Source organism: Anoplophora glabripennis, unplaced genomic scaffold (assembly GCF_000390285.2).
Source record: "Anoplophora glabripennis isolate ALB-LARVAE unplaced genomic scaffold, Agla_2.0 scaffold654, whole genome shotgun sequence".
Lineage (NCBI taxonomy): Eukaryota > Metazoa > Arthropoda > Insecta > Coleoptera > Cerambycidae > Anoplophora > Anoplophora glabripennis.
This window is the reverse complement of record NW_019417027.1, coordinates 31,951-54,969: the sequence shown is the minus strand read 5'-3', so window position 1 is coordinate 54,969 and position 23,019 is coordinate 31,951. Positions and strand designations below refer to the sequence as shown.

The following is a 23,019-nucleotide window of genomic DNA, read 5'->3' as shown; positions in this document are numbered from 1 at the left end:
AAAATAAAATCCAGGTCACTTGTAGTTCATTTTTACATACTAATTGGTGTTTATGCATTAAATTTTTTCTCGACTGGACGCCATAATCTCTTTTATACCATAACAACCTCTTATAAAGGTTTCAAAACCACAAATAGTTTTCTCTTTCAAGAACCCAGGGCCGGTTTTTACAAAATTTCCAGTTGCAAACATCAAATTCCCTGACTTTCATGAATATTTTTAAAATTCCCTGACTATTCCCTGTTTTTTAGGAAGAATAACAAATTCCCTGACTTTTCCCGGTATTCCCGGTTTTCCCGGCTGCTACGAACCCTGTTAATTAATTATTGAAATAATGAAGTAATTGTTAAAAAGCCAGCAACAAGTATAACGTCAGTATGATTAATGAAGCAAAAAATTAAGGTATTACATGAAAAATACTGTAATATTAATTATTAAAATGACGATAAATGCAAAAAAAATGTAAATTAAATAAAAACTAAACATTTAAAGTACTATTTTGCTTCTAAGGCAAAAATGACTATAATCGTGTTTATTTCATCAAGTTACCCCAGATTAAGTATAAAATAAATTTTGTACGTGGTCCAGAAGCTGAGATAACTAAGATTTTGTAAGTGCGAGCCATTCAGACTCCACGTCATCAGTTTTCAGAGCGAGCGTGCGCCGCTTCCCCCTACTTCTCCGTCTGGGCCAGCTGACGCACTCAGCGCTTGCACGCTTTAGTTTATTACTCAAATACTAAAAATCAAGTAAACATATCCTATTTTTTTTTTTTTGAAAATATAAGTATTCAATATTCCATCAAGCGCGCATCGCTGTAAAATGTTAATTGGGTTCTGATTTTTTTTTTTTTTAATAAAAAAAATTATCGCCTCCAGGTCGTAGAAATTTTTTTTTTTAAATTAGTGAAAAAATGTCAGCAGTTTCTTTCTTTAAAAGTCATTTTCATAAAATAAAAATTGAAATAGTTATTTAAAAAAAACATACCCAAAAAAGTGCAACTTTTTCAGTCACTTTTTGAAATTAATAAAATCGTCAACATTTTTTAACAGCATGATAATATGACTCTTTACGAAGAAAATAAACCAAAAATAGTTACTGTAAGGCTATCCGCTGAGAAGATCTAGCCAATTTTCGAGAGTGCCTTTTTTTCAAAAAATCAATATATCTTGAAAAATAATTCATATTTTTAAATTTTTCAAAAATGTACTTTTTTGGCTTGCCGTGGGCTATGCTTACAGTAAATAGCAAGTAAGGGAACGTAAATGTAAAAGAGTTATAGAAGAAGAGAAAAGAGAAGATTTTTAACGGTTTTTTCGATATATCTCGAAAAGTAACAAAGCAATCGATACTTACAATCATTCGATAGATCTTTTTAAAACCTACAACTTTCTCAATTAAAATTTTTCAATCGGTTCTATATTTTTTTAGTTATTTTAGAAAAACCTTTTTTTGCAACTTTGCGATTTTTTTTAACCGTGTTCGCCATTTTGGATCGAATTTAAAGAACAAGAAACTCAATTTAAAATTTAATTTTCTATACGGTCATATTTTTTTTGTCCAGGTAATAATTTCTGTAAGCATTTCTCTATAATGCTTGGACTATATGAGAGCGATTTTAAATTCAAATAACATATCAAACTTCGACGGTGAAAAATTCCACGACATTTGGTTATTTTTCAAATAATGATAATAATTCAAGCGATCAAGTTATCCTTGAACTAAACAAAATGTTTACACGGCCTTCTTCAACTATTTTTCGCAATTTGAAATAAATCGTTCATTGTCACTAATTTTGACCTTGCTTCGAAAATGGAACACGTGTACAGCAAACATTTTTATTATTATCACAACGTGATCCGCCATTAAAGCGGGGCCAATCACTTTATATACACCCAGTACAATTAGATCTAGTACATTTGACAAATGACAACTTGGCAATCTTTTGTTTTCAAGGCATGCTTTGTTTATGCTGCAAGTTAACCGAGAAAAAAATTAGTAAGGTTAAACTGTCGTCGCACAAGATTTCGAAGCGATTTCCTGCAAGAATAATCTTTGGGTCATATTTTTAAACAAAATTTTGGTACTCTTGGTACCATCAAGGCAAAGGATTTTTTAATCGTAATTACCCGACACCCAATGAAAAAATGCCGTATTAAGGAAATAAAATTAATTAATTTTCCTCTTTCGAGAGACTTTTTTAATTTTTTAACTTGCCTCGGCCGCACATTGACGATCTGGGCGTTGTTGCACTTGTCCCTGAAGTCCTTGGGGTTGTTGGCAAAGCTGTTGCACTTCTGGCAGAAGATGTACCCGCAGCTGTTCAGGTCCTGGCACTGCCCGATGGCGTTCTCCACGACGGAGGGCTTGCCGCACCGCGGACACTTCATCAACGACTGGTTCTTGTTCAGCTCGCTGGCGATCTAAAAAAAAATCGACCGTGGGACCGGAACGTTGCGCTTCGCGCCTTCTCGATACTCACGCTACAGAAATAATAGAAATTCTTCGAGTCCAGGTCAGTCTCCGCGACGCTGTCTTCCTTCTCGGGCGATTTCGGTGGGGTTATCCTGTAGTTCTCCTTCGAGCTCTTGTGCGCGTACAGGAACCTCCTGTACCTGTCGTACGCATTCACGTCCAGCCTCAGACTGTCCTTTAGCGAGTGGGAAACCATCGACAGTCTGTATAAGTCCCCGTCCGAGAGGTGTCTGAAGATGTTTGCCACGATGATGGTGTTCGAGAACACTTTCTTGAAGAGATCCCGTCGCGGGGTAACGAAAAGGCACTTCTTGGCGGGCGTGGCGGTTTTCTCTAGATTCTGCTTGAATTTCTGTGGAGTCAACGGTTTTTTGCACGGTTCTAGAGGCGGCAGGTCGGGGTATAGTATGCCGTAGGCTTCCTTGTTGAGGGGGGACTGCATGTTGATCTGCGAGAAGTTCTTCACGAAACTGCTCGTATTGGCTCTCTTCGGCGTGTCCAGGACATCCCACGCCTGTTTTTTGGGGGTGTTGGGGGCCGACCTGAATTTTTTCCTACCGTACTCATTGTTTCTGCATATTTTAATTTCATGGTAAGGCTTTTCTGTACTTCCTAGGTCAATTACGAGATCTGCGAAAGCGAAAAAACGTATTTTACCTTTAAATTGCGAAACATCAATGTAAAAATGCCAAATTTAAGCAAATCTTAAATAATTAACGAGCCAACTGACCTTTTTCATCCTTACTATTATTCTCTTCAGTCTGAATGTGGAACTTCTCCAGGTGGTTCAACAACGACTCGTTGAAGGTGCTGGAGAAAGGCGGTGACAAGGGGCACGCCTCTATAACGTCTGTCAGTTTCCTCGCACTGCAATTCTCCAAGAAAGAGGCCTTTCTCTTCCTCGACTGGGGGTACAGCGGGGTGGTGTTGCTGCCCGCATTGGGGGTGCTCTCGAATAGTGACCGAGATGAATCGAAGCACCCAGATTCGGAGTTCTGCAACGAACTCGGCGTGTTGTCCATCTTGAAAATAGTATTAAAATAAGTTATTTACAAACGGGATAGTTTATAGTCCTTCCTAGACTGGCGAGTGGCGAAAGGGGGCTCGTTAAACAAATAACAACATACACACTAAAATGGCGCCACAAGCTCGAGTCGCACTTCGGCGCCACTTTTCCCCGATTATTACACCATTATTGCGTTCTGGGGGACCGCGTCGATTTCTTTGACAGTTTTGAGAATCAACAAGTTATGCTTTTAATTTTTTTGGATTTTCAATGGAGAAAATGATTGCACTATACAATAATTAAAATGCCAAATGACAGAAGACGGAAGAGAAAGAGATAGACATAGACAACCTGAGTTACATCGAAATGCTATTGGAATTGTAACGAAAAATAACTTTCTATTAAGTTAACATCGCGCAGATCCAAACACTTCTTGAACAAGTAAGTATTTTTATATGTTTAAACTTTCATTTGGATAATTGGAATTGATTTGTATATTTATATGTAAACTTCGGGGTTACATCGAATGTCAACTAATTAAAAATGGAGGCAATTTTAAACTTAGTAACAAAGAACTGATTCTTTTATTGTTGAATTGTATTTTAAACTTTACAATTAACGACCCTTGAACACAAAAATTTCTTCAGTGCTATTATTAGGAATACATTTCGATGAAGTTATTATTTCACACTTCTAGTCTAGTGGGTTATGGAGGAGATGAACGTATTTTAGCAATTGTTTCTTAATTTATTTGTTGACAGTTGAATTTGTTTTTAACGTTTGCTGTTTTCTGTTCAGTTCTGTTACATTTTAATGGTTTGAAATGCTTTTTAATAAGTATTTTAATTCTACTTAACGTAAGAAACCCGTTTTTAAGAAGAAGGCAACGTATTTTTACAATTTCCGTTAACTATAAGGTGAGTTTTATTGGTATTTTTATATTTTTTAAATAACATTCGCGTTTCGGTAATTTCAAAATTGATTCTAGATTTCTAGACATGTCGATGCCGATTAAAATAGCCAAAGCATAAAGCCCATAATTTAAACTATTTTCTTTCGACAGACACTTGTGCGTTACGTCACAGTTGGCGCTTGTCCTCATTGGTCGACAGTCGACGCCATTTTATATGGACGATTCGTTTTGTAGTGAAAACGTTTAGTTTTTAATAATTTCTGTGTTAGTTTACAAAAAAAATACTAATGATTCTTAAAACAACACTAAATTCATTTATACACGTAAGTTTTCATAAACAATTACACCAGAATTAGTGGCAGTTTCATACAGTTATTGTTCGGAAAGTCTGCAATTCCACTGCAGTATTTTTTCGACTTGCAAATTTGTACCCCTATAACCGATTTCCGGGTAGTAAATCTAGCTGTATTAGTGAAAATAGTGGTACCCTGTGCTTTTTTCCGTGCAAAACGGTCTGTTTGTAGAGAAAAATACAAATTTTCAGTGAAATAATTTCGATTGGGTTTGTTTATTGTTTATAACAAATTGTTGAAGTGAAAGGTACGTTGAGAGGTGCTAGATCCGCTACCATTTTGCCGTTTTATGCATTAAAATCGCACATATTTAACGAAATTGGGCCGAAAAATGCGAAAAGTAGGTCACTGTCTAGGGTTTTTTAGCTTTTCCCACTAAAAAACCCGATCGAATGTCATTTTGTTTTGTTGTTGTCAAAGCCCCAAGACCTATAACCCAGCCGAAATCATATTTTGTGTACTAATTCCGTATAATTGTTTACAGAAAACTAAAACGGTCTCTCTAAAAGACTGCGATAAACCGGAGAAAGTTTAATTTTCCCGGGAAACCAAGTGAAATAATGTGCCCTAACCTAATTGTTGTGTGGAAAAAATTGTAGGTAGTTTTTTGAGAGTGATCGAATGCCTGAGAAAATGTCCACGTCCAGCCAGAATAACGGAAAGAAGAGTTCGAACAGCTCTATCGTCAACACCCCATCCAGCACACCCCTGACGGGCATCGCCAACGGGAACACCCAGGCCAACACGCAGGGCTCCCCTCCGCCCAACAACAACGCCCCCAAATATGGTCAGTCTACTTTACGCTTTGCTATTCGCTTGTTGCCTAAAAATGCCCATTTGGGTCCGAAAAGCTTGCTATTGGAATTTATTTCGTTTCACATTCACTGTGTCGATTTTATTAGGTTTGAGGTTGATTTTTCACCTCCTGCCAACGTATCCACTAGCTTTTATTTGTCTTAATTTATTTTTGCCCCCGAAAGCGAACCTTACGAAAAAAAGCCAACTTATTTTTAACAAAGAAAAATTGTTGTATTTGTTAGCTAATCCAAATTAACTTATTTACTTACATATCCTTGAATAGAGCCATTGTATTTCTTGTGTGTAGGTTGGAACTGTTTATTTTTTTGGAACTGATTTATAGTCTTCGATTTTGATACAAGAATTTGCCAATGTAGCAAGTTTTTTTATAAATACGTTGCACTTCATGACAATTTGTGCTGACTGCGTGTTTACAAATTCTTATGACATGTTTATATGTTTTCTTGCCCAATTGTTATATAGAATGTCCCAGGATTATGTATACAGTGTGACCTATAAAGTTTGCATCCTATGGGAAAATTTTTTATGAGTTCTATTTTAGGAAAATTTGACTTTGTCAATCGTTTTTTGCTTAAAAAATATTGCTCTGTAGCAGCCTCTACATTTGAATATGTTAAAGGTAGAGTAACAAACTCTGTTTTTTTTTTAAATTATCATCATTTTCAAATACTTACCATCGTATCAACCAAACAAAATATCTTTTACATTGTTTTAAAAGTAAAAAATGAATCATATTTTTTATTTTCGTTCATTAATATGTTTCAGAAATAGTCATAAATTCAGTTTTTGACTGTTTTCGTTGGATTGTAACGTAAATGATATTTTGACACTAAACTTATGAGGGTAACAATTTGATAATGTATTTTGAACGCCGTAGAGCCACCACCGTACGGACACATCAATTACTACGACGTTTAGAAGTAGCAACAAATTTTTTTAACATATTTTGAGCACCATAATATGTTTTATTAATAACAATAAATTGTATTTGAGTTTTTCGGTGGATTCTAATGTAAATAATGCTTTGACAGTAAAGGAGTAACAATTTTTTTATAAACAATATTGCAATACATTTTGAGCACTTTAGAGGTACAACAGATTATGTTCTTCAGTTTTTCGATTTGCTCTAAAGTAATTCCTTGGAAGCAGCAAATTTTTTAAACAATTTGGCAATATTTTTCAGCGGCTTCGCAATATATTTGGAGCACAAATTCTATTTTTGACTATTTTCAATGAACTCTACCAGAAAACATTATTTTTCTAAAACTGTTAGCAAAAGTCTACATTTTTGTTAAATTTTCAGCTGACAAAGCGAGTCTTTTTTGTCATCTAGCTGCAAAATATTTTTAATATCTAGAACGTCAAAGTCTTTTTCATTCTAGAACATAACAAATGTCAAAATAATTTGACATATTTTTAAAACTTTATGATTTTATTAATTAAACAGTAATTATTATAAACAGGAGCGTGCGGTGAGTTAAATTTATGCCAGATCCAGAGCTGTCGGTTATTGTAGCTTTTAGGGTGTTCAATGAGGCTGCTAACAATTTATTTGCGATTGAAATTTGTATAGAATCTTCAGTATATGTCTTCGCTACCATACTAGAACGTCGTTCCTATATCGTTTAATTGTGGTAATATCGGCCCCTGCATCAGCTAACAGAGTGGCGGAAGAACGTCTAAAGTAGTGCCCTGTTTAAGTTTTCCGGATGAGGCAAATTGAGATAATGCCATTTCTTTTGGCACATTCCTTATTCTGTTGTCGCCAACCACTCGGTTAACACATTTTCCCTGACATACTTCACAAAAAATCTTCCAACTTGTAGTAACTACCGGATGTAAAGCACAGTATTTACGGTATATCTTCATTTGATCTGGACTTGAACTCACAAAACATCTCCGGGGTAGGTGTTTTGGTATCGGGAATTCTTACAATAATAATTAAATCTTTGTCTTCTATATCTTCGATTGCTATCTTTAGTAGTTCGTCTCTTCTCAAAGCTTCACAAACACCAATTATTAAAATGACCTGAAAAGTTGTCCAAAATTAGTTAAATCAATGGATTTATATTAATTTGAATTAACTTTTCCAGCAGAAATCAGGTGCTTCTTGCAAAACTCTCTCAATTTCTTCTTTTGTTGGAATTCTGGACTTTTTCGGACAGTATCCAACCGATCTGCTTTTCAAATATGGTATTAGTTTCTTAAATTTTCTGAAATTTAAATTTTTTTGGCATTCAGTGTACTTTTTGACATGGAATATACTTACCTAAACGTCGAAGGTTTAATTTTATTAATTTTATGTTTGAAATATGCCAGTAATACCGCTTCGGACACTTTTTGAATTTCCTTCGAACTACACCACCCTTTGAATTCATTGTAGGCAATCTCGTACTGTCTCGATGATTTTTTGAGGATTAATTGCGAAACAGCACTTTGTGTTGCTTCCAATGCTTCCCCTGGTAAATGCTCGTCTTCACTTTCCGAGCCCATTTTGAATTAAACACTCTTAGAATAGGAATTACAATAATTCTGACACCACTTTTTCAGACAACTAATTTTTATCGTTTATTAGGTTGCTATTGTTATGATAGTCACCGCGCCTAAACCGTCTTGATTCAAACATGGTACAAACGATTTCAAATATAAATTAAATTGTTGCATATAACGCAATTGTCTTATTTTATTCTCGAATGCATATTTTGCCTCGCTAAGCTCGGAAAAATAACTTCCATTCTTGAACGCAAAAGTACCATTTCGCGTTCTAGATGCAAAATTGACTATTTTATTCCATTTAACTAATGTATTTTTTATTATTCTTAATTGACAAAATTAAAATGTAAAAATTTTTACAGTTTCTGAAAATAAATTTGCCTTTTTCCTCACATATTTTTTTTTAATTTTTTTTATAACAGACAGCTCATTTAACAGAATATAAATAGGGAAGGTAGCTTTTCAAATTGTTTTCAACGTCAGAAATGAGACTCCGCCACTTGGTTCGTTTTTATTTTTTGCGAATTCTCTTATCAGTTCCGATCCCCTTCGGCAGGTACGCTGGTCCCGAACAGGATCTTCGTGGGCGGCATATCCGCCAACACCACGGAGAGCGAACTGATGCAGCTCTTCAGCAGTTACGGCACCGTCAAGGCGGCCAAGATAATCCAGGACCGGGCCGGCGTCTCTAAGGGCTACGGTTTCATAACCTTCGAGAGCGAGGACGACGCCAAGAGGCCGCTGAGGGAGGCCGAGAACATCGTGCTGCGCGAGAGGAAGCTCAACATCGCGCCCGCCATCAAGAAGCAGGTCAGTGACATTTTTTTTTACAGGACGTTAGAATAGAAGCCGAATCCGTCGATGAAGTGGACATTTTTCAAAACGTCCATATTTTTTCAAAGGTGTATTTGATGTTTTTTTTTTTAAATTTTATTTGTTGGTCTCCAGCCATTTCTAGGAATTTTTTCATTTAGGTACAGTTTGATCCGGGGGTCAAAAGTGACCTTTGGAGGTCACCTGAAGGTCAAATGTTTCTTTCAGAGATTTACGGGCTAGTATCTCGTTGGGATAGCCAGATTTGAAGGTCAACTTTTGTTTTTGAAACATTTTAATCACTGTTTGACCTGTAGAGGTGACCTGAAGGTCATATGTCTCTCCCAAAGGTTTTAGGGCTGGTATATCATCTAGATAGCCCGATATCACGAAAGTGACCTCTATAAAAGTTGTCGAGGTCATAGGGGGTCATCACTAGATGACCTTGGACTTGACATTGATGGTCATGGTATTCTGCTGACTGAATGCAGGCGATGGTGATTATGGTGACCTTAGACTTAGATTTCAAGGTCCAATCCAGGTTATTTCATGATCGACCATTTGACCTCTGAATAATCTCTTGAACAAAATTGCTTTGAAGTCAAAAAATCATATTCGGACGTGAAAATTTCTTCTTTCCGGGAATCTGGCATCAAAGATGGGGATTCCTACTAGAAAAGCGAACGTTGACTTTCAAACGACCTTGAAAATTACTCCCAAGGTCACCAAGTCCCCTCAACAATATTTATAGAAAAAATTTTGGATATCTCTCCATTTTGACCAGTTATATTCAGATAACTTTTAGAAAAACAAAGTTTTTGAACAATAATGTCACAATTATTAACAATTTATTTCAAATATTGCGCCATTACGGAATCCGTGGTATCGCCTTTGATCTTTCTGAGAGTTATCGATCCACGTCTAAGGGAATCATGGCTAATGAAGGTGGGTGTTCCCCAGGGAACCATTCTGGGCCCCATTCTTTATATTTTCGATTTGTTAGAATGCAATTAGCTCCAAAACTGCTCGTTCCTCAAACAAAATCGAAGGAATATTTTTTTTTTTTAGAAGCTCCGATAGAAATTAAACAAAAATTTTAGTAGCGTTGAAATTGTGAGGTTCCGTTGGTAGGGGTACCAACGGTAGATTTTAAGATGATTTGTAGATTGCGAAATAATACACAACAATTGTAATTTTGTGCAGCCGTTCAGCCGGGCGTTTGACGCCTCCAGCCCCCCGACGGTGGCGGCGGGAAACCCGGCACAATTCTTCTTCCCGCCCGGCGCACCCATGCCCTACTTCCAGGGTGGCGTCGCCTACTATCCGCAGCCGGCCCCCGCGGCTCCCGGGGATCCCGCCAACCAGCAGCCCGTCTACCAACGTAAGTGCGCCTTTGTAAAAGTCAGCCAAAGCTGTCGGTAAACGATGGGTACGTTTTTTTTCTTTTATGTACGGGTTGTGTATTTTTCAGCCCCGCCGGTCTACCCGTCGCAGACGGGCCCCCCGCAGACGGCCACGTACCCTTCCATGATGTTCCCGGCCCAGACAATATACATGCCGCAGCAGTACCCCATGCCCATGCCGGTAAGTGTCCGCGTTTGCAGGTTTTTGTTTTGTATTTGGTGGGTTCTTTGTTTCTTTGTTAATAACCAGCGACGCACGACTTTGACGTTGCGATTTTTACGGCTGTGCGTACGTTTAAGGCGGACGGTGGCGAAAAATTAAATTTACAATATTTTTCTAAATACGTCGCCGTCCGCCTTACGGTATGTCGCCGACACGACTTTTTCCTTCACCGTTCACCCGTACGATTTTACGTATCCTGTGTAACGTTTGAAGCCGCTCTCACTCACTTTATAACCTCACACACGAAGGGGCAGCGTCAAGATGGAGGCGCGGAAATGTCTTTAGAAAAAATTGACGGACGTGACGTGAAGTAAACGTTGGTAGAATCGAGTTTGGGGGGGATTAAATATAAAAAATTTTACATTTTTTCGAGATTTTTTAATGCGATGAGAGAATTTGCGTGACATTTATTGCGAGAGTGGTTTGGTTTGAAAGTTGCGAAAGTTAAAAAAGGGAAATGGAAAAAGTACAGTTTTTATCACAATTTCTCGATATTTACATTTTTTTAAATATTAAAGTGTGAAAAAATTAGACATTTATTGCAGGAGTAATTTTGCGAAAGTTAAAAAAAGTACAGGTACAGTTTTTATCTCAATTTTTTAATATTCAAAGTTAAAACAATGGAAAAATACAATTTTTGTGATAATTTCTTGATAACCAAAGCGCTAAAAATTGCCTGACATTTATTGAGAGAGCAATTTTGCTTGAGAGTTGAGAGAATTAAAAAAATATAGAAAAGGTGTAGTTTTTGCCACAATTTTTTATCAACAGCGTTGAAGAAATTTGCGTGATATTTAATGTGAGTGATTTTTGTTCAAAAATTTTAAAAAATTGGAAAAGCAGCTTTTATGATAATTTCTTAATTACAAAAATAAAAGTTTTCATGTGACATTTATTGTGAGAGTGATTTTGTGTGAAAGTTGTGACAGTTGCATAATAAAAAAGAAAAAGTGTGCTTTTTACCACAATTTTTCAATATCCAAAATAAATTTGTGACATTTATTGCGAGAGAAAGATAAAAAAAATAGGAAAAGTACAGTTTTTATTACAATTTCTCGATATTTACATTTATTAATATTAAAGGCATGAAAAAATTTAACATTTATTCCAGGAGTAATTTCGTTTTAAACTTGCAAACGTTAAAAAAAATAGGTGCAGTTTTTATCTCAATTTCTTAACATTCGAAGCCATGAAAGTTAAAACAATGGAAAAAATACAGTTTCTATGATAATTTCTTAATAACCAAAGGGATAAAAAATTTGTCTGACATATTATTGAGAGAACAAATTTGCTTGAGAGTTGAGAGAATTATAAAAAAAAATAGAAAAGATGTAGTTTTTACCACAAGTTTTTATCAACAGCATTGAAAAAATTTGCGTGATATTCAATGCGAGTGATTTTTGCTCAAAAATTTAAAAAAATAGGAAAAGCAGCTTTTAATGATAATTTCTTAATTACAAAAACAAAAGTTTTCATGTGACATTTATTGCGAGAGCGATTTTGTGTGAAAGTTGCGACAGTTGCTTAAGTAAAAAGAAAAAGTATGCTTTTTATCACAATTTTTCAATATACAAAATAAATTTGTGTGACATTTATTGCGAGAGTGATTTTGATTGAGAACTGTGAAAGATAAAAAAACGGTAGAAAAGCTGTAGTTTTTACCACGATTTTTTATTAACAGCACTGAAAAAATTTGCGTGATATTCAATGCGAGTGATTTTTGCCAAAAATAAAAAAAAAATTGAAAAAGCAGCTTTTATGATAATTTCTTAATTTACAAAAACAAAAGTTTTCATGTGACTATTTATTGCGAGAGCTATTTTGTGTGAAAGTTGCAAAAAGTGTGCTTCTTATCACAATTTTTCAATATCCAAAATAAATTTGTGTGACATTTATTGCGAGAGTAATTTTGATTGAGAATTGCGAAAGATAAAAAAAAAGATAGAATAGTTGCAGTTTTTATCACAATTTCTTATCATCCAAAGCAATGGAATTACTCTCTCAACGTATATTGCGAGTGATTATGAGTGAAATTTGCGAAAGTTAAAAAAAAACAGAGAAGGGGTAGGTTTTTCAGAATTTTTTATGAAAAGCGATGAGGAATTTGAGTAGCATTTATTGCAAGTGATTTTGTCCAAAAATTAAAAAATAAAGTTTAAATTTCGTTTTAGAGTTAAAAAAATTGAAAAAGTGCAGGTCTTTTACATTTTTTTTTTGCAAAAGCGGGGTAATTTTGCTTGAAAGTTACAAAATAGAAAAAGTTGAGTTTTTATTACAATTTTTTAAAATCAAAAGCGGTGAAAGAATTTATATGACAGTTATTGCCAGCATTAATTGATTTTGCTCGATTGTTAAGGAAGTAAAAAAGGCGAAGTTGAAAATTTCTGAATATTTAGCGTTGGAAGAATAGAAAATTTCTAAATATTTGAAAATATTCAAAATTTCCGTCATTGGAGGGTGTCTGACATATATTGCACAAGATTTTTTTTTATTTTCCTTCAAGTATGGAGTAAGATTCGTTAGTGACATCCGAAAGTGGTTTCCTTGATTTTGACGCGTCCCCTTCACATTGTTGTACAGTTTTGTGTATATACCGGGTGATTTTGTCCAGTCCAGCAACTACATATCGGAAGCGGGGCTGTACCCGGTCACCCAGCCCGCCTACGTATTGCTGGACGGCCTGCAGTACTGAGGGCCCCCCTCGACCCCCGTCGTCCCTTTCTTAAGGTCTCTGTTCGCACGACATATGTTTATACTGCTTGTCGTACTGTCTTTTTTTTTTCTTTAATATTTTTCTCTTTCGTTTGCGAGGCGGCCCGCTCCCGTGTTTCTCTTTCGGCGGATATGCCGGTGCTTTTGCTGTACGCACGCTTTGTAAATATCTTGACGCACCGCAAAGAAGAATCGTGGCAAATTCCAAAAAAAAAAAAAACGTAATGTAGCACCACAGCATATGTAAACCTGCAGTTTCATTCCGTTGTCGGCATTTTGATTTCATTTTGTAGTTTTCGGTAACCTTGAACGGATAATCAGGGCCGTAATTATTTGGGAAATAGAAAACGTCCAGTTTTTATCGCAATTTTTTAAAGTTTAAAGCAGTGAAAGAATTTACGTGACGTTTATTGCCAGCGTTGATCAATTTTGTTGCTCGGTAGTTAAAATAGTGAAAAAGGTGCAAATTTTGCCAAAATTTTTTAATATCTAAAGAAAGAATTTGTGACACTTATTGCGAGAGTTGATTGATTTAAAATTGAAGTGTTGATAGAATTTCTGTGACATTTATTGCTTGGAAAGTTGAAAAACACGTTTGATTTTTATTCGGGCAGTATATTTTTTTGCGAAAACACACCTAAAAATACTCGTAGACAATCGGAGAAAATTATTTTTGTGTCACGCTTCTTACAATTTCTTTTTCGTTAACACTTGCAACCGTTTTTAGCAAGTTATTTATTTACTAAATTAAAAAATTACATATTTTTTGGAGACTAAAAGCAATACTATAACCGTGTGTCCCAAAAAGAGTCTTCCGATAACTTTTCCGGGTTGAGTCGTATCAAAAAAAGTTCCAGATAGAAGTTGTAGGAGGTCAAGAAACCAAATAAATGCTGGTGAATTTTCTACACTCTATCGATTACCGTCACAAAAAATGGGGAGTGCCATTTAATATTCTCAATTTGACCTTGGTCTGACCTTGAAAATTATGCTTAAGGTCAAGTTCAAGGTCACCAGCACATTACCTTCACACGACATATTACAACTTTTATCTGAAATTTTTTCTTGACGCAACTCAATTCAGAATAGTTACCGGGACGTTCGGATTTTTTTGGGACTCCCTGTATATGTCTATAATTCCAAAAGGTCTCTCTTGTCCCAGAAACACAGTCGGGAATGCTTCTTTGTGCAATGTATTGCCTGAATATTCTTCAAATTTCTTGAAAATATCAATAAAATAATTTTTTTAATAAAAAATTTATAGATTACGCGTTTTCAGAAAGTCTCTAGAAACTAGAATTATTACTGTAAGAAATATTTGGTTGTGTAAAAGCTGTACGTCGGTCTGCTATGCTCGTCTAACGGTTTTCGCTCATCTGTATTTGCCGGTTTACATGTGGTGCGGTAGAACTGTGTGAAAATTTATTTTTTAAATGTTTAAAATGAGTCGTCTGAAGGAAGGAGCGGGCCTTCTCGCTTGTGCACATCAATATCAATGCCAATGTTATGCGGCGTGCCATGTTTTTCCTTTTTATTTTTGGCGTATGACATTTTTAGAAGATGGACACTGAGTAACGCAACAAACATAACAAAATAGGTTCGTTCTAGGATAATTGGTGCTCATTTCGCGAGATTTAAGTTTTTTTTAAGTATACAGGGCGTTTTGAAAGAAAGTATCGTGGATTTAGGGGCGGGTAGAGTGGCGGAAAATATAATTTTTTTTCTGCCGATAATGAGCCAAAGGTGATTTTTTTTTAAATTACCTTTTTTATCATATAAGTATTGCATTGGAGTTTGGTACGAGCAAGTTTTTGAGGATGGTAAAAACACGTGTATAATTTTCAGCTGTCTTGTAGATGTGCGATCTTTTTCAGTGCTTTCAATGTGAAATATCAAAATTCTGTGATAGAAGATCCTCGATTTCACTCCTTATTTTTGAACAAATCTTATCATTAAAATCGGGACATTAATTTTTTTTTCCAATTTTTTCAACGTTATGGATCAGTGGCAGCAATTTTTAGAGGCGTTCAATTTTTTTTTGATATGGAAATTTACTTTCCATTTATAAAATCAAAGATGTTTAACATTACTTTCATTAAAACATAGGTTTTCGTTTAATTTTGTCTTTTCTTATGGAAATTTCGATGAGGGGTGGATTTTTCAATTTTTCAAAATTATACGGCGCGTAACTTTGAACGAGAAGAAAGTTGTTTCTTTCTAACTTATCTTCGTAATTTTCACACCCTCGCTGGACACTTTGGTGTAGCTTAAAATGACCGTATGTGCTAGCAACGAGCACATACCCCATTGGGAGCCATGACGTGCATTGTTGTCAAATCGCTTCTTAACAGCCTAAACCTAACCTCGAAAATGTTATACAGGGTGAGTCAGTTTTTTGTAGACAAACTTTAACAGGAGATAGAACACATGTTTTTAAAAGGAAAAGTTCCTATAAACATATGTCGTAGAAGGCTTCGTTTCCGAGATACAGGGTGTTGAATATAATTTTTTTTTCTCGAATTTTCATTATAACTTATAAACGAATGCTTAGATTTTTTTCATGTTTGGGGGATAATGCCTATTAATTAAGGGGCATAAAACAAGCGATAAGAATGTTCAAAAACTTGCACAGTGGCGGAGTGGAGGGGGTGCTCAACCCCTTTCTTAAACAGAACATCTACGCCAATGAATATTCTTTTAAAAAACTGTTATTTTCATTATCTACATACAGTTTAACAAAAATAATGTCCCTTCTTCTGTTTCGAAATTCCTGTGCGTTTCCGAGTTATTTTGATTTTTAGTGTTTGATGTGGTACTAAATTAATTTATTTATTATCAATTATCGGCTAAATATTTAATTGTATTAACGAAACCTACCTAAATATGGTTTATTAAGGATTCTAAAAAGCCGAAATCTCATATTCTTTATCTCTTTCCAATGTAGTTAAAATAAATATTTGTTATATCAAGCCATACTCAAATACAAGACTTTTATAAATTGAAATCTGTTTAGTAGGTACACTAATTTTAACAATCCTTATTTATTATGTGCTGCGTACTAATGTACTGCAACTAAATTACAAAAAAAAACATTGATGTTAATGTTTATGGAGAAATTTTTTGAATTTAGAACAATATTTAAGTAACAACTTCTTAAAACTTTTTGACAACTGCACAATAATGTATTGTATGTATGTAATGTAACAGATTTCAACTTATAAAAGTCTTGTATTTGAGTATAGCTTGATATAACAAATATTTATTTTGACTACATTGGAAAGAGATAAAGAATATGAGATTTCGGCTTTTAGAATCCTTAAAAAACCATATTTAGGTAGGTTTCGTTAATAGAATTAAATATTTAACAGATAATTGATAATAAATAAATTATTTAATTTAGTACCACATCAAACTCTAAAAATCAAAATAACTCTTAAACGCATAGGAATTTCGAAACGGAAGAAGGGACATTATTTTTGTTAAACTGTATGTAGATAATGAAAATAACAGTTTTTTTTAAAAATAGTCATTGGCGTAGAAGTTCTGTCTAAGAAAGAGGTTGAGCACCCCCTCCACTCCGCCACTGTGCAAGTTTTTGAACATTCTTATCGCTTGTTTTATGCCACTTAATTAATAGACATTATCTCCCAAACATGAAAAAAATCTAAGCATTTGTTTATAAATTATAATGAAAATTCGAGAAAAAAAAATATATATTCAACACCCTGTATCTCGGAAACGAAGCCTTCTACGACATATGTTTATAGGAACTTTTCTTTTTAAAAACATGTGTTCTATCTCCTGTTAAAGTTTGTCTACAAAAAACTGACTCACCCAGTATATTGTCAATGGGAAAGATTGTTGTGAGCGACCTCTACAGGATTGTCAAAAACTAACATGTTTAATGTTCTCAAAAATTTACTTGTACCAGATTTGATTGCAATGCATTGTTTTTTTGTAAACAATACAGGGTGTCCCGAAATTCATGCAACAAAATTTAATCACAGATTCTTAAGACGAATTTAGGGGACCCGTATTTTTTATTTTTGCCAAGTGGCAGTGGAGTTGCAGCCCCCTGAAGTCCGCCTCTATGAATAATCTTTTTTTTATATCTCAGAACCCTGTTGTACGAAAATCACTAAATTGGGTACACATAGGTTTTATAACATGTGGAATCTGATGGTGCTACATTTTTGCGGGGAACCCCGTTAGGACAATTTTTCGTGGGCCCCCTTGTCTTTGGAGCCAAAAAAATTTGGTCACATATTTAAATTTCTTAAAAATTATCAGGCCACTAGAAAGCCGTTAAATTTAGAAACTTTTTGGTCTCTTTATACTTTTTTCGTAAAACGCAATGTTTTCGAGAAAAATGTCAAAATGTGATCGAATGCATATCGTGATTGGCCATTTTCCTCAAAAACATTGCGTTTTACGAAAAAGTATCGTGAACCAAAAAAGTTTCTAAATTCAATGGCTTTCTAGCTAACTAATAATTTAAAAAAAAAATCAAATTTGCGACCAAATTTTTCTGGTTCCTGGTGCCCACGAAAAAGTGTCTTAAGGGGGTTTCTTGCCAAAAAGCGTAGCACTGGAAGATTCCACATGTCATAAAACCCCTGTGTACCAAATTTAGTGATTCTAGGGGGCTGTAACTCCGAAAGAGGTGGCCAGTTGGCAAAAAGAAAAAATACGGTTTTGTTGCAAGAATTTCAGGACACCCTGTATATCTATAAATTTTTATTTAAAGGAATCTGACTCTAAAAAACAAAAGGTGATAGACCGATGGTCTGTAAGAAAAAATCATTTAACAGCTTTTGGATTTATAGCATTATTTTTCAAAACACCCTGTATATTATATATAGATGTGTCGTTATCCAGTGTCTTGGCATCGGTATTTTGTGTTTTGGATAATGTATGTGTATGTTTTATCCTAAGTTTACGTAATTCTAGATATTTTGCTGGCGATGTTTCTTTTGTCAATCGACTTGCGGAATTTTACTTTGCAATTTTTTTTTTAAGTTGGTATTGCGATGGAAAACCAGGTGATAATTGTAATTTAACGACATTTTGAATAGTTTGTAGATAGATTTTGTGGAATACTAGACCTGGTTTTTCATTCTATAGAAAAAAATGTAGATAGATTTATTTTTTAAAGATTGGAACCGCCGGATCTTTCAGATCTATGAACGATTCGGAGGTTCTTTGTTTTAGTCTACGTAACCGATGATTTAGCATGAATTTTTCCTAAATTCTTAATTTCTTAGAAAAAAAGTTGCTTGAATACGATGCGGATGTTTCACTTAAAACCTCAAACTCGAAAATTCAACGTTTTCAAATTTTTTTCGTGCATCGGTATTTTTTTTTATTCAGTTTTAAATGAGACATCTGGCATATTGCATTTGTTTCTGAGCCCGGACGAACGTAGCGTAACGAAAATCTCTCTCTCTCGCCTTTTAGTATGATTACAACTACTACCAGAGCAATGGAGCACCACCCTCCGCCCAGTACATGGTTGGCAATCAGGGCGGCTCCGGGGGGCCCCAGTGTCCCCCCCTGCCGCCTTCCGGCAGCCCCCCTCGACCGCCCTGCTACGGCCAACAGGTAGGTCTCGATAGCGGACGCCGTCGTTTAGTTTTATCGGATTTTTCTCTCTGCCCGTCGCAGATGCCAGCCTACAGCCCCGCCGATCCCATGTTCTATAACCTGCCTGTCTACGGTGCCACAATGGAGGTCCCACCCGTCTATACTGAGGCCTTCGACTTGGGCGCCGGCGGACCCTATGGCGAGGTAAGCGCTTTTACGTTTTTTTTTTTATGGGATCTGGTCTGGTTTGTTTAATAGTCGGTGGTCGTAAATTGTCTCCTGATAATTCCGCATTGCTTTACACATTTTAAGCTCTTGTAAGGCAGATGTAAACAATAAACCGCTGTAATAAGAGAACTATCAAAACCGCAGTAATACCGAATAAATTGGTGTTTGTCGAACCAAATTTTTTAGTTATTTTTCGTACTACCTGTCCTGGAAATCTCAGGGGACGATTTAGGACGGACCTCGATGTTGTCGACATGTTTCTCGTCGGTTAGCTCGACGAACATTGACCGATAAATTTGCCCGTCAGGACGCCTTCAGCAACATGGCTGACAACATCATCGCACAAGATATAGACTTGTCCCTATCGCTACCGTTCATCACACCCAACGAGATCAACCACAACCACCCGCCACCACTACCTCTGCCAAACGTTGCCAACGATCCGGCCGCCACCGACAAGCCCGCGACACACTTCCAAGCCGCCAACGGGAACCCACCCCATCCGGAAGAGAGGAACACCACCACTCCGGTGGTGTCCCTGCTCTCCATAGACCACCAGCAGGAGAAAGACTACTTGTCGATGCGCGGCGGCAGGAGACGCAAGTCGGGGCCCCCCACTGTCCCCAACAACCCGCGTAACCCGCACGGTTTCCTCAGCAACGGGTACACGAGCCCCCTGAGCACCTACAGCGTGGGTTTCCATCCGCAAACGTACAACCCGTTTGGCAACAACGGCGGTTTCTCGCCGAATCGCGCCAACGGCTTGGACGGCAGGATGAACCGTACCAGGCCGAGGGGGCGGGCCTACGACAGGCGTTCCAACGATCACTCGAGCCGCTCGAGCCTGAGGACGGACTCCAACTCGTCGGCCAGCTGCGTGGACGAGAACAGGAACGAGGAGAAGCCGCGGATGAACGCCGCGAGCACACCGCCGCCGGCCCCCTACTCCCCCATATCGCCGCACATGAAAATACTCCACAACACCGTCTCGAGGGAGTTCCACAACATCGCGCGCTACGCCACCAATTACCGCCCGCCATACAACCACCACCACAATATTAATAACATTAACGACAAGACACACCCTAACCCCAGCGACAGCCCCCTATCCCCCCATTCCTCCATTTCCCAGGTGCACGTGACGGCCTCGCAGAGCTTTGCGCCGCAGGCCCGGCGCAGCAGGCGGTCCATAAGGCGCGGGGGTCCCGCCGGGGTGAGCGAGATTGGCGCCGGAGACGCCCCCCTGCCCAACGACGACGTCTGCAAGAAGTTCGAAACGCTGAAGCTGTAGAGGCGGGGATTTTTTTTGTTTCTGCACGTTTATTTAAGACTGTAACATATTAAATTTAATGTAATCTTAAGAGAGGGACGTCTATTTAAATATAAATATATATTTATCGAGGAAGACCGGCGGGACGTTCTTGTGTTTTGATGGTGGGGACGGACGTCGGCGGGTGGCGTCTCTTTCGGAAGGTTACGATTCGCGTTTTTGTTGATGTTCCTTTGTTTGTTGTGTTTTGTTTGTTTCTTGTTGCAAGGCCTACTGAGTTGCCGAAATTTGTTTGTTAGTCGGGGTGTAATGTTTTTTCACGAGATCCAAGTAATCTCTGGAGGGACGACGCCGCCCCACGCGCCGTCCGATTGGTTTGGGCCGCTCTTTATATGGACGACAATATATATATCGAAAAAAATAAAACAACACACAAAACGTACAGTGAGATGCCATCTGTAGTTTAGCCGTTTGTAGATATATATTTTAGAGGTGTCGCGCCGTAGGGGGCGCGTTTGTAGATCAAAAGAAACTCTGAGAAATAAAATTTAACGATGTTATTTAATGTTTAAGGGAGAAACGCCAGAGGTATTTTTTTGTGGACGTGCGTACGTTTGTTATGTTTGGGTTTTTCCACGAGATGGCGTCGGATCTTTTCCACTTGTCGCGTTAAAATTTCAAATTTTTGCTAACGCCACCTAGTGGGATGCTTTGGGACAGAGACGATCTCGTGGGGGAAATTCCCTTTAGTGTTATTACGTAAATATTTGCCATGTTTCGTTGCCGTTTTCGATAGGGATACAAGGTACTTAAGATGTAAGGCCCGTGGACGGGCGGTCTTCCATTGTTTCCGTCGGTACCCGTTTGTTTTTCGTGGACGGGACGCAGCGCCCGCTCGATATTTTAAGGGGACTGGTTTTTGACAGTATTATAAGGTTGGAAACGACGGAAGGCCGCCGCGTGCGAGAGCTGTGTTCTTCACCGCCACTACTTTTTATCGTTAGTTAGGTTTTAGTTGTAGGTTTTTTGTTGTTTTTTTTTTAGGAGAGTCCGCGCCGACTATAAAGGTAAATTTGAAAAAAGTGAGATTTTTGCTCAAATAGGTTTTTGTTTGTGACCGTATTTGGCTCTCTAGTTTGGTTTTTGTTGATGGGTAGGCGGGACGTTTCGGGTTTGGGCGGGACGCGGGACGGCCCGCGACGTAGTGGGTTTTTTCGATTTTTAGGCTGTGACGAATTAAACGTTGTATTTAAAAGATATTTATTGAGGTTTTTGTAGTTTTTTATACGCCACTAGGGGAGAAAATTACTTAAAAAATAATTTCGCGTCGCTTTCTGTCGTTTTGTCCCCCTCTCGCTGGGGATGGGCGTCTCGCGCGGGGTTAGGGTTATTTTCTAGGTAATTTTTGCAAGCAGAAAAAAAACGAGTCAATCAAAGCGTCGATTCAAATTGAATAAAAGTTGTTCCAAAGAGCCTAACGATTTTTCAAGTAGTAGAAAAAAAAAACCCGGGAAGATTTTTCGTATCCTTTATTTTTCTCTAAGTAGGTTTGTTGATAATGTACACTTGTATATTATTTTTTCCAAAGACGTAGTTTTAAGCGAGCGTAGGGTATAGCTTGTAAATTATATATAAATATACAAATTATATATAAAAAAATATATATATACATAAAAATATAGTTTTTAAGGTATATAGTAACTTATTGAGTAGTTTTTAAGTAACTCTTAGGTCTCATAGCGAGTAAGGGAATTGTTTTGGCCAAAATACCGCGACGACCCGCTTTTTTCCCCCCCTCCCCTCCAAAAAAGGAAAAAAAAAAGAACGCGCGCGCGCGCGCGCGAGTGAAAGAAAGAGATCGGACGTGGAGTTTAAAATTCGGGGTTACGCGTTTCTTTTGCGAAATTTATTTTTATACTTGTGAACCGAGGTACCTGCATGTTATCTGAAAAATTATTGTACATATTTTGTTGGCCCGCGGGCCGAGCCGTTGTTGTTTATGCGAAATTTTATGGACCTTGTATATGTTTTGTTGAGTATATTGAAATTTTCTTGTAATAAATAGGAGTAGCCGATGACTGTTGGCCAATTAATTGTAGGTGTATTTCTAGGGTTAGGAGCTAGGGATAGGGGCGGAGGGTGAGATTTTTCTCTTGGACGAGTGTAGGACTGGGCGTCGGACGTACGGGCGCGGGTCGAATCTCAACGTTGACGTTCGTGTGTTTGAAAATGTAAAAAGTCGAATCTTGAGATTATCAAATGTTACGTGGTTAAAACAATTGACTGGCATGTAACAACTTTAATAAGTAAATCAAGTAAGTCATTTGTTGACAACAATTGACTGTCGTGTAAAGACAAAGCCAGACATCTTGATAAATGCTAAATTTGAAGTGTTTCCGGAGAAATATGAACATGATGATTTAAGTAAATTAACGTTTTTTTCATATTTAAAAATGTAAAAAATTTGTAAAACACAGCTTTGGAAATTAAGTCGTGAGTTTATCAATTGTTTCGTGATGAAAACAATGGACTGGCATGTCACAAACTTAATAAAAAATCGAGTAGGTCATTTGTTCAGGACAATTGACTGTTGTGTAAAGGTAAAACCAAACGTCTTGATAAATACTGAATTTGAACACTTTTTCTGGAGAAATATAAATTTTAATACGATTTTAGTAAATTAACGTTATTTTCATATTTAAAAATGTAAAAAATTTATAAAACACCG

At 37.0% G+C, this 23,019-nt stretch overlaps 2 protein-coding genes across 4 annotated transcripts in view; one reads left to right on the top strand and one right to left on the bottom strand.

Annotated features, from left to right (window-relative positions):
• The window catches only part of LOC108909965, an 11,228-nt gene extending 7,432 nt beyond the window's left edge, over window positions 1-3,796 (bottom strand). Inside the window, exons 1-3 of the mRNA XM_018714442.1 lie at window positions 3,206-3,796; window positions 2,483-3,105; window positions 2,218-2,423 (exon numbers count right to left, since the gene is read on the bottom strand). Coding sequence (XP_018569958.1) covers window positions 2,218-2,423; window positions 2,483-3,105; window positions 3,206-3,497 — 1,121 coding nt within the window. The 5' untranslated portion in view covers window positions 3,498-3,796. The remainder of the gene's footprint in view (window positions 1-2,217; window positions 2,424-2,482; window positions 3,106-3,205) is intronic.
• A 780-nt stretch (window positions 3,797-4,576) lies between these two features.
• Window positions 4,577-22,149, top strand: LOC108909967 (deleted in azoospermia protein 1-like). Of its 3 annotated transcripts, none has more exons than XM_018714445.1 (8): window positions 4,577-4,717; window positions 5,347-5,534; window positions 8,616-8,869; window positions 10,076-10,253; window positions 10,344-10,456; window positions 18,668-18,811; window positions 18,875-18,997; window positions 19,329-22,149. In XM_018714445.1, exons 2-8 carry the CDS (start codon window positions 5,369-5,371, stop codon window positions 20,310-20,312), a joined length of 1,962 nt encoding a protein of 653 aa, XP_018569961.1. In that variant the 5' UTR covers window positions 4,577-4,717; window positions 5,347-5,368; the 3' UTR covers window positions 20,313-22,149. The 3 variants fall into 3 exon arrangements, with proteins under 3 accessions (XP_018569961.1, XP_018569962.1, XP_018569960.1); XM_018714446.1 differs by having other exon boundaries at window positions 5,232-5,534; window positions 10,241-10,253; XM_018714444.1 differs by having other exon boundaries at window positions 5,232-5,534.
• The last annotated feature ends 870 nt before the right edge of the window (window positions 22,150-23,019 follow it).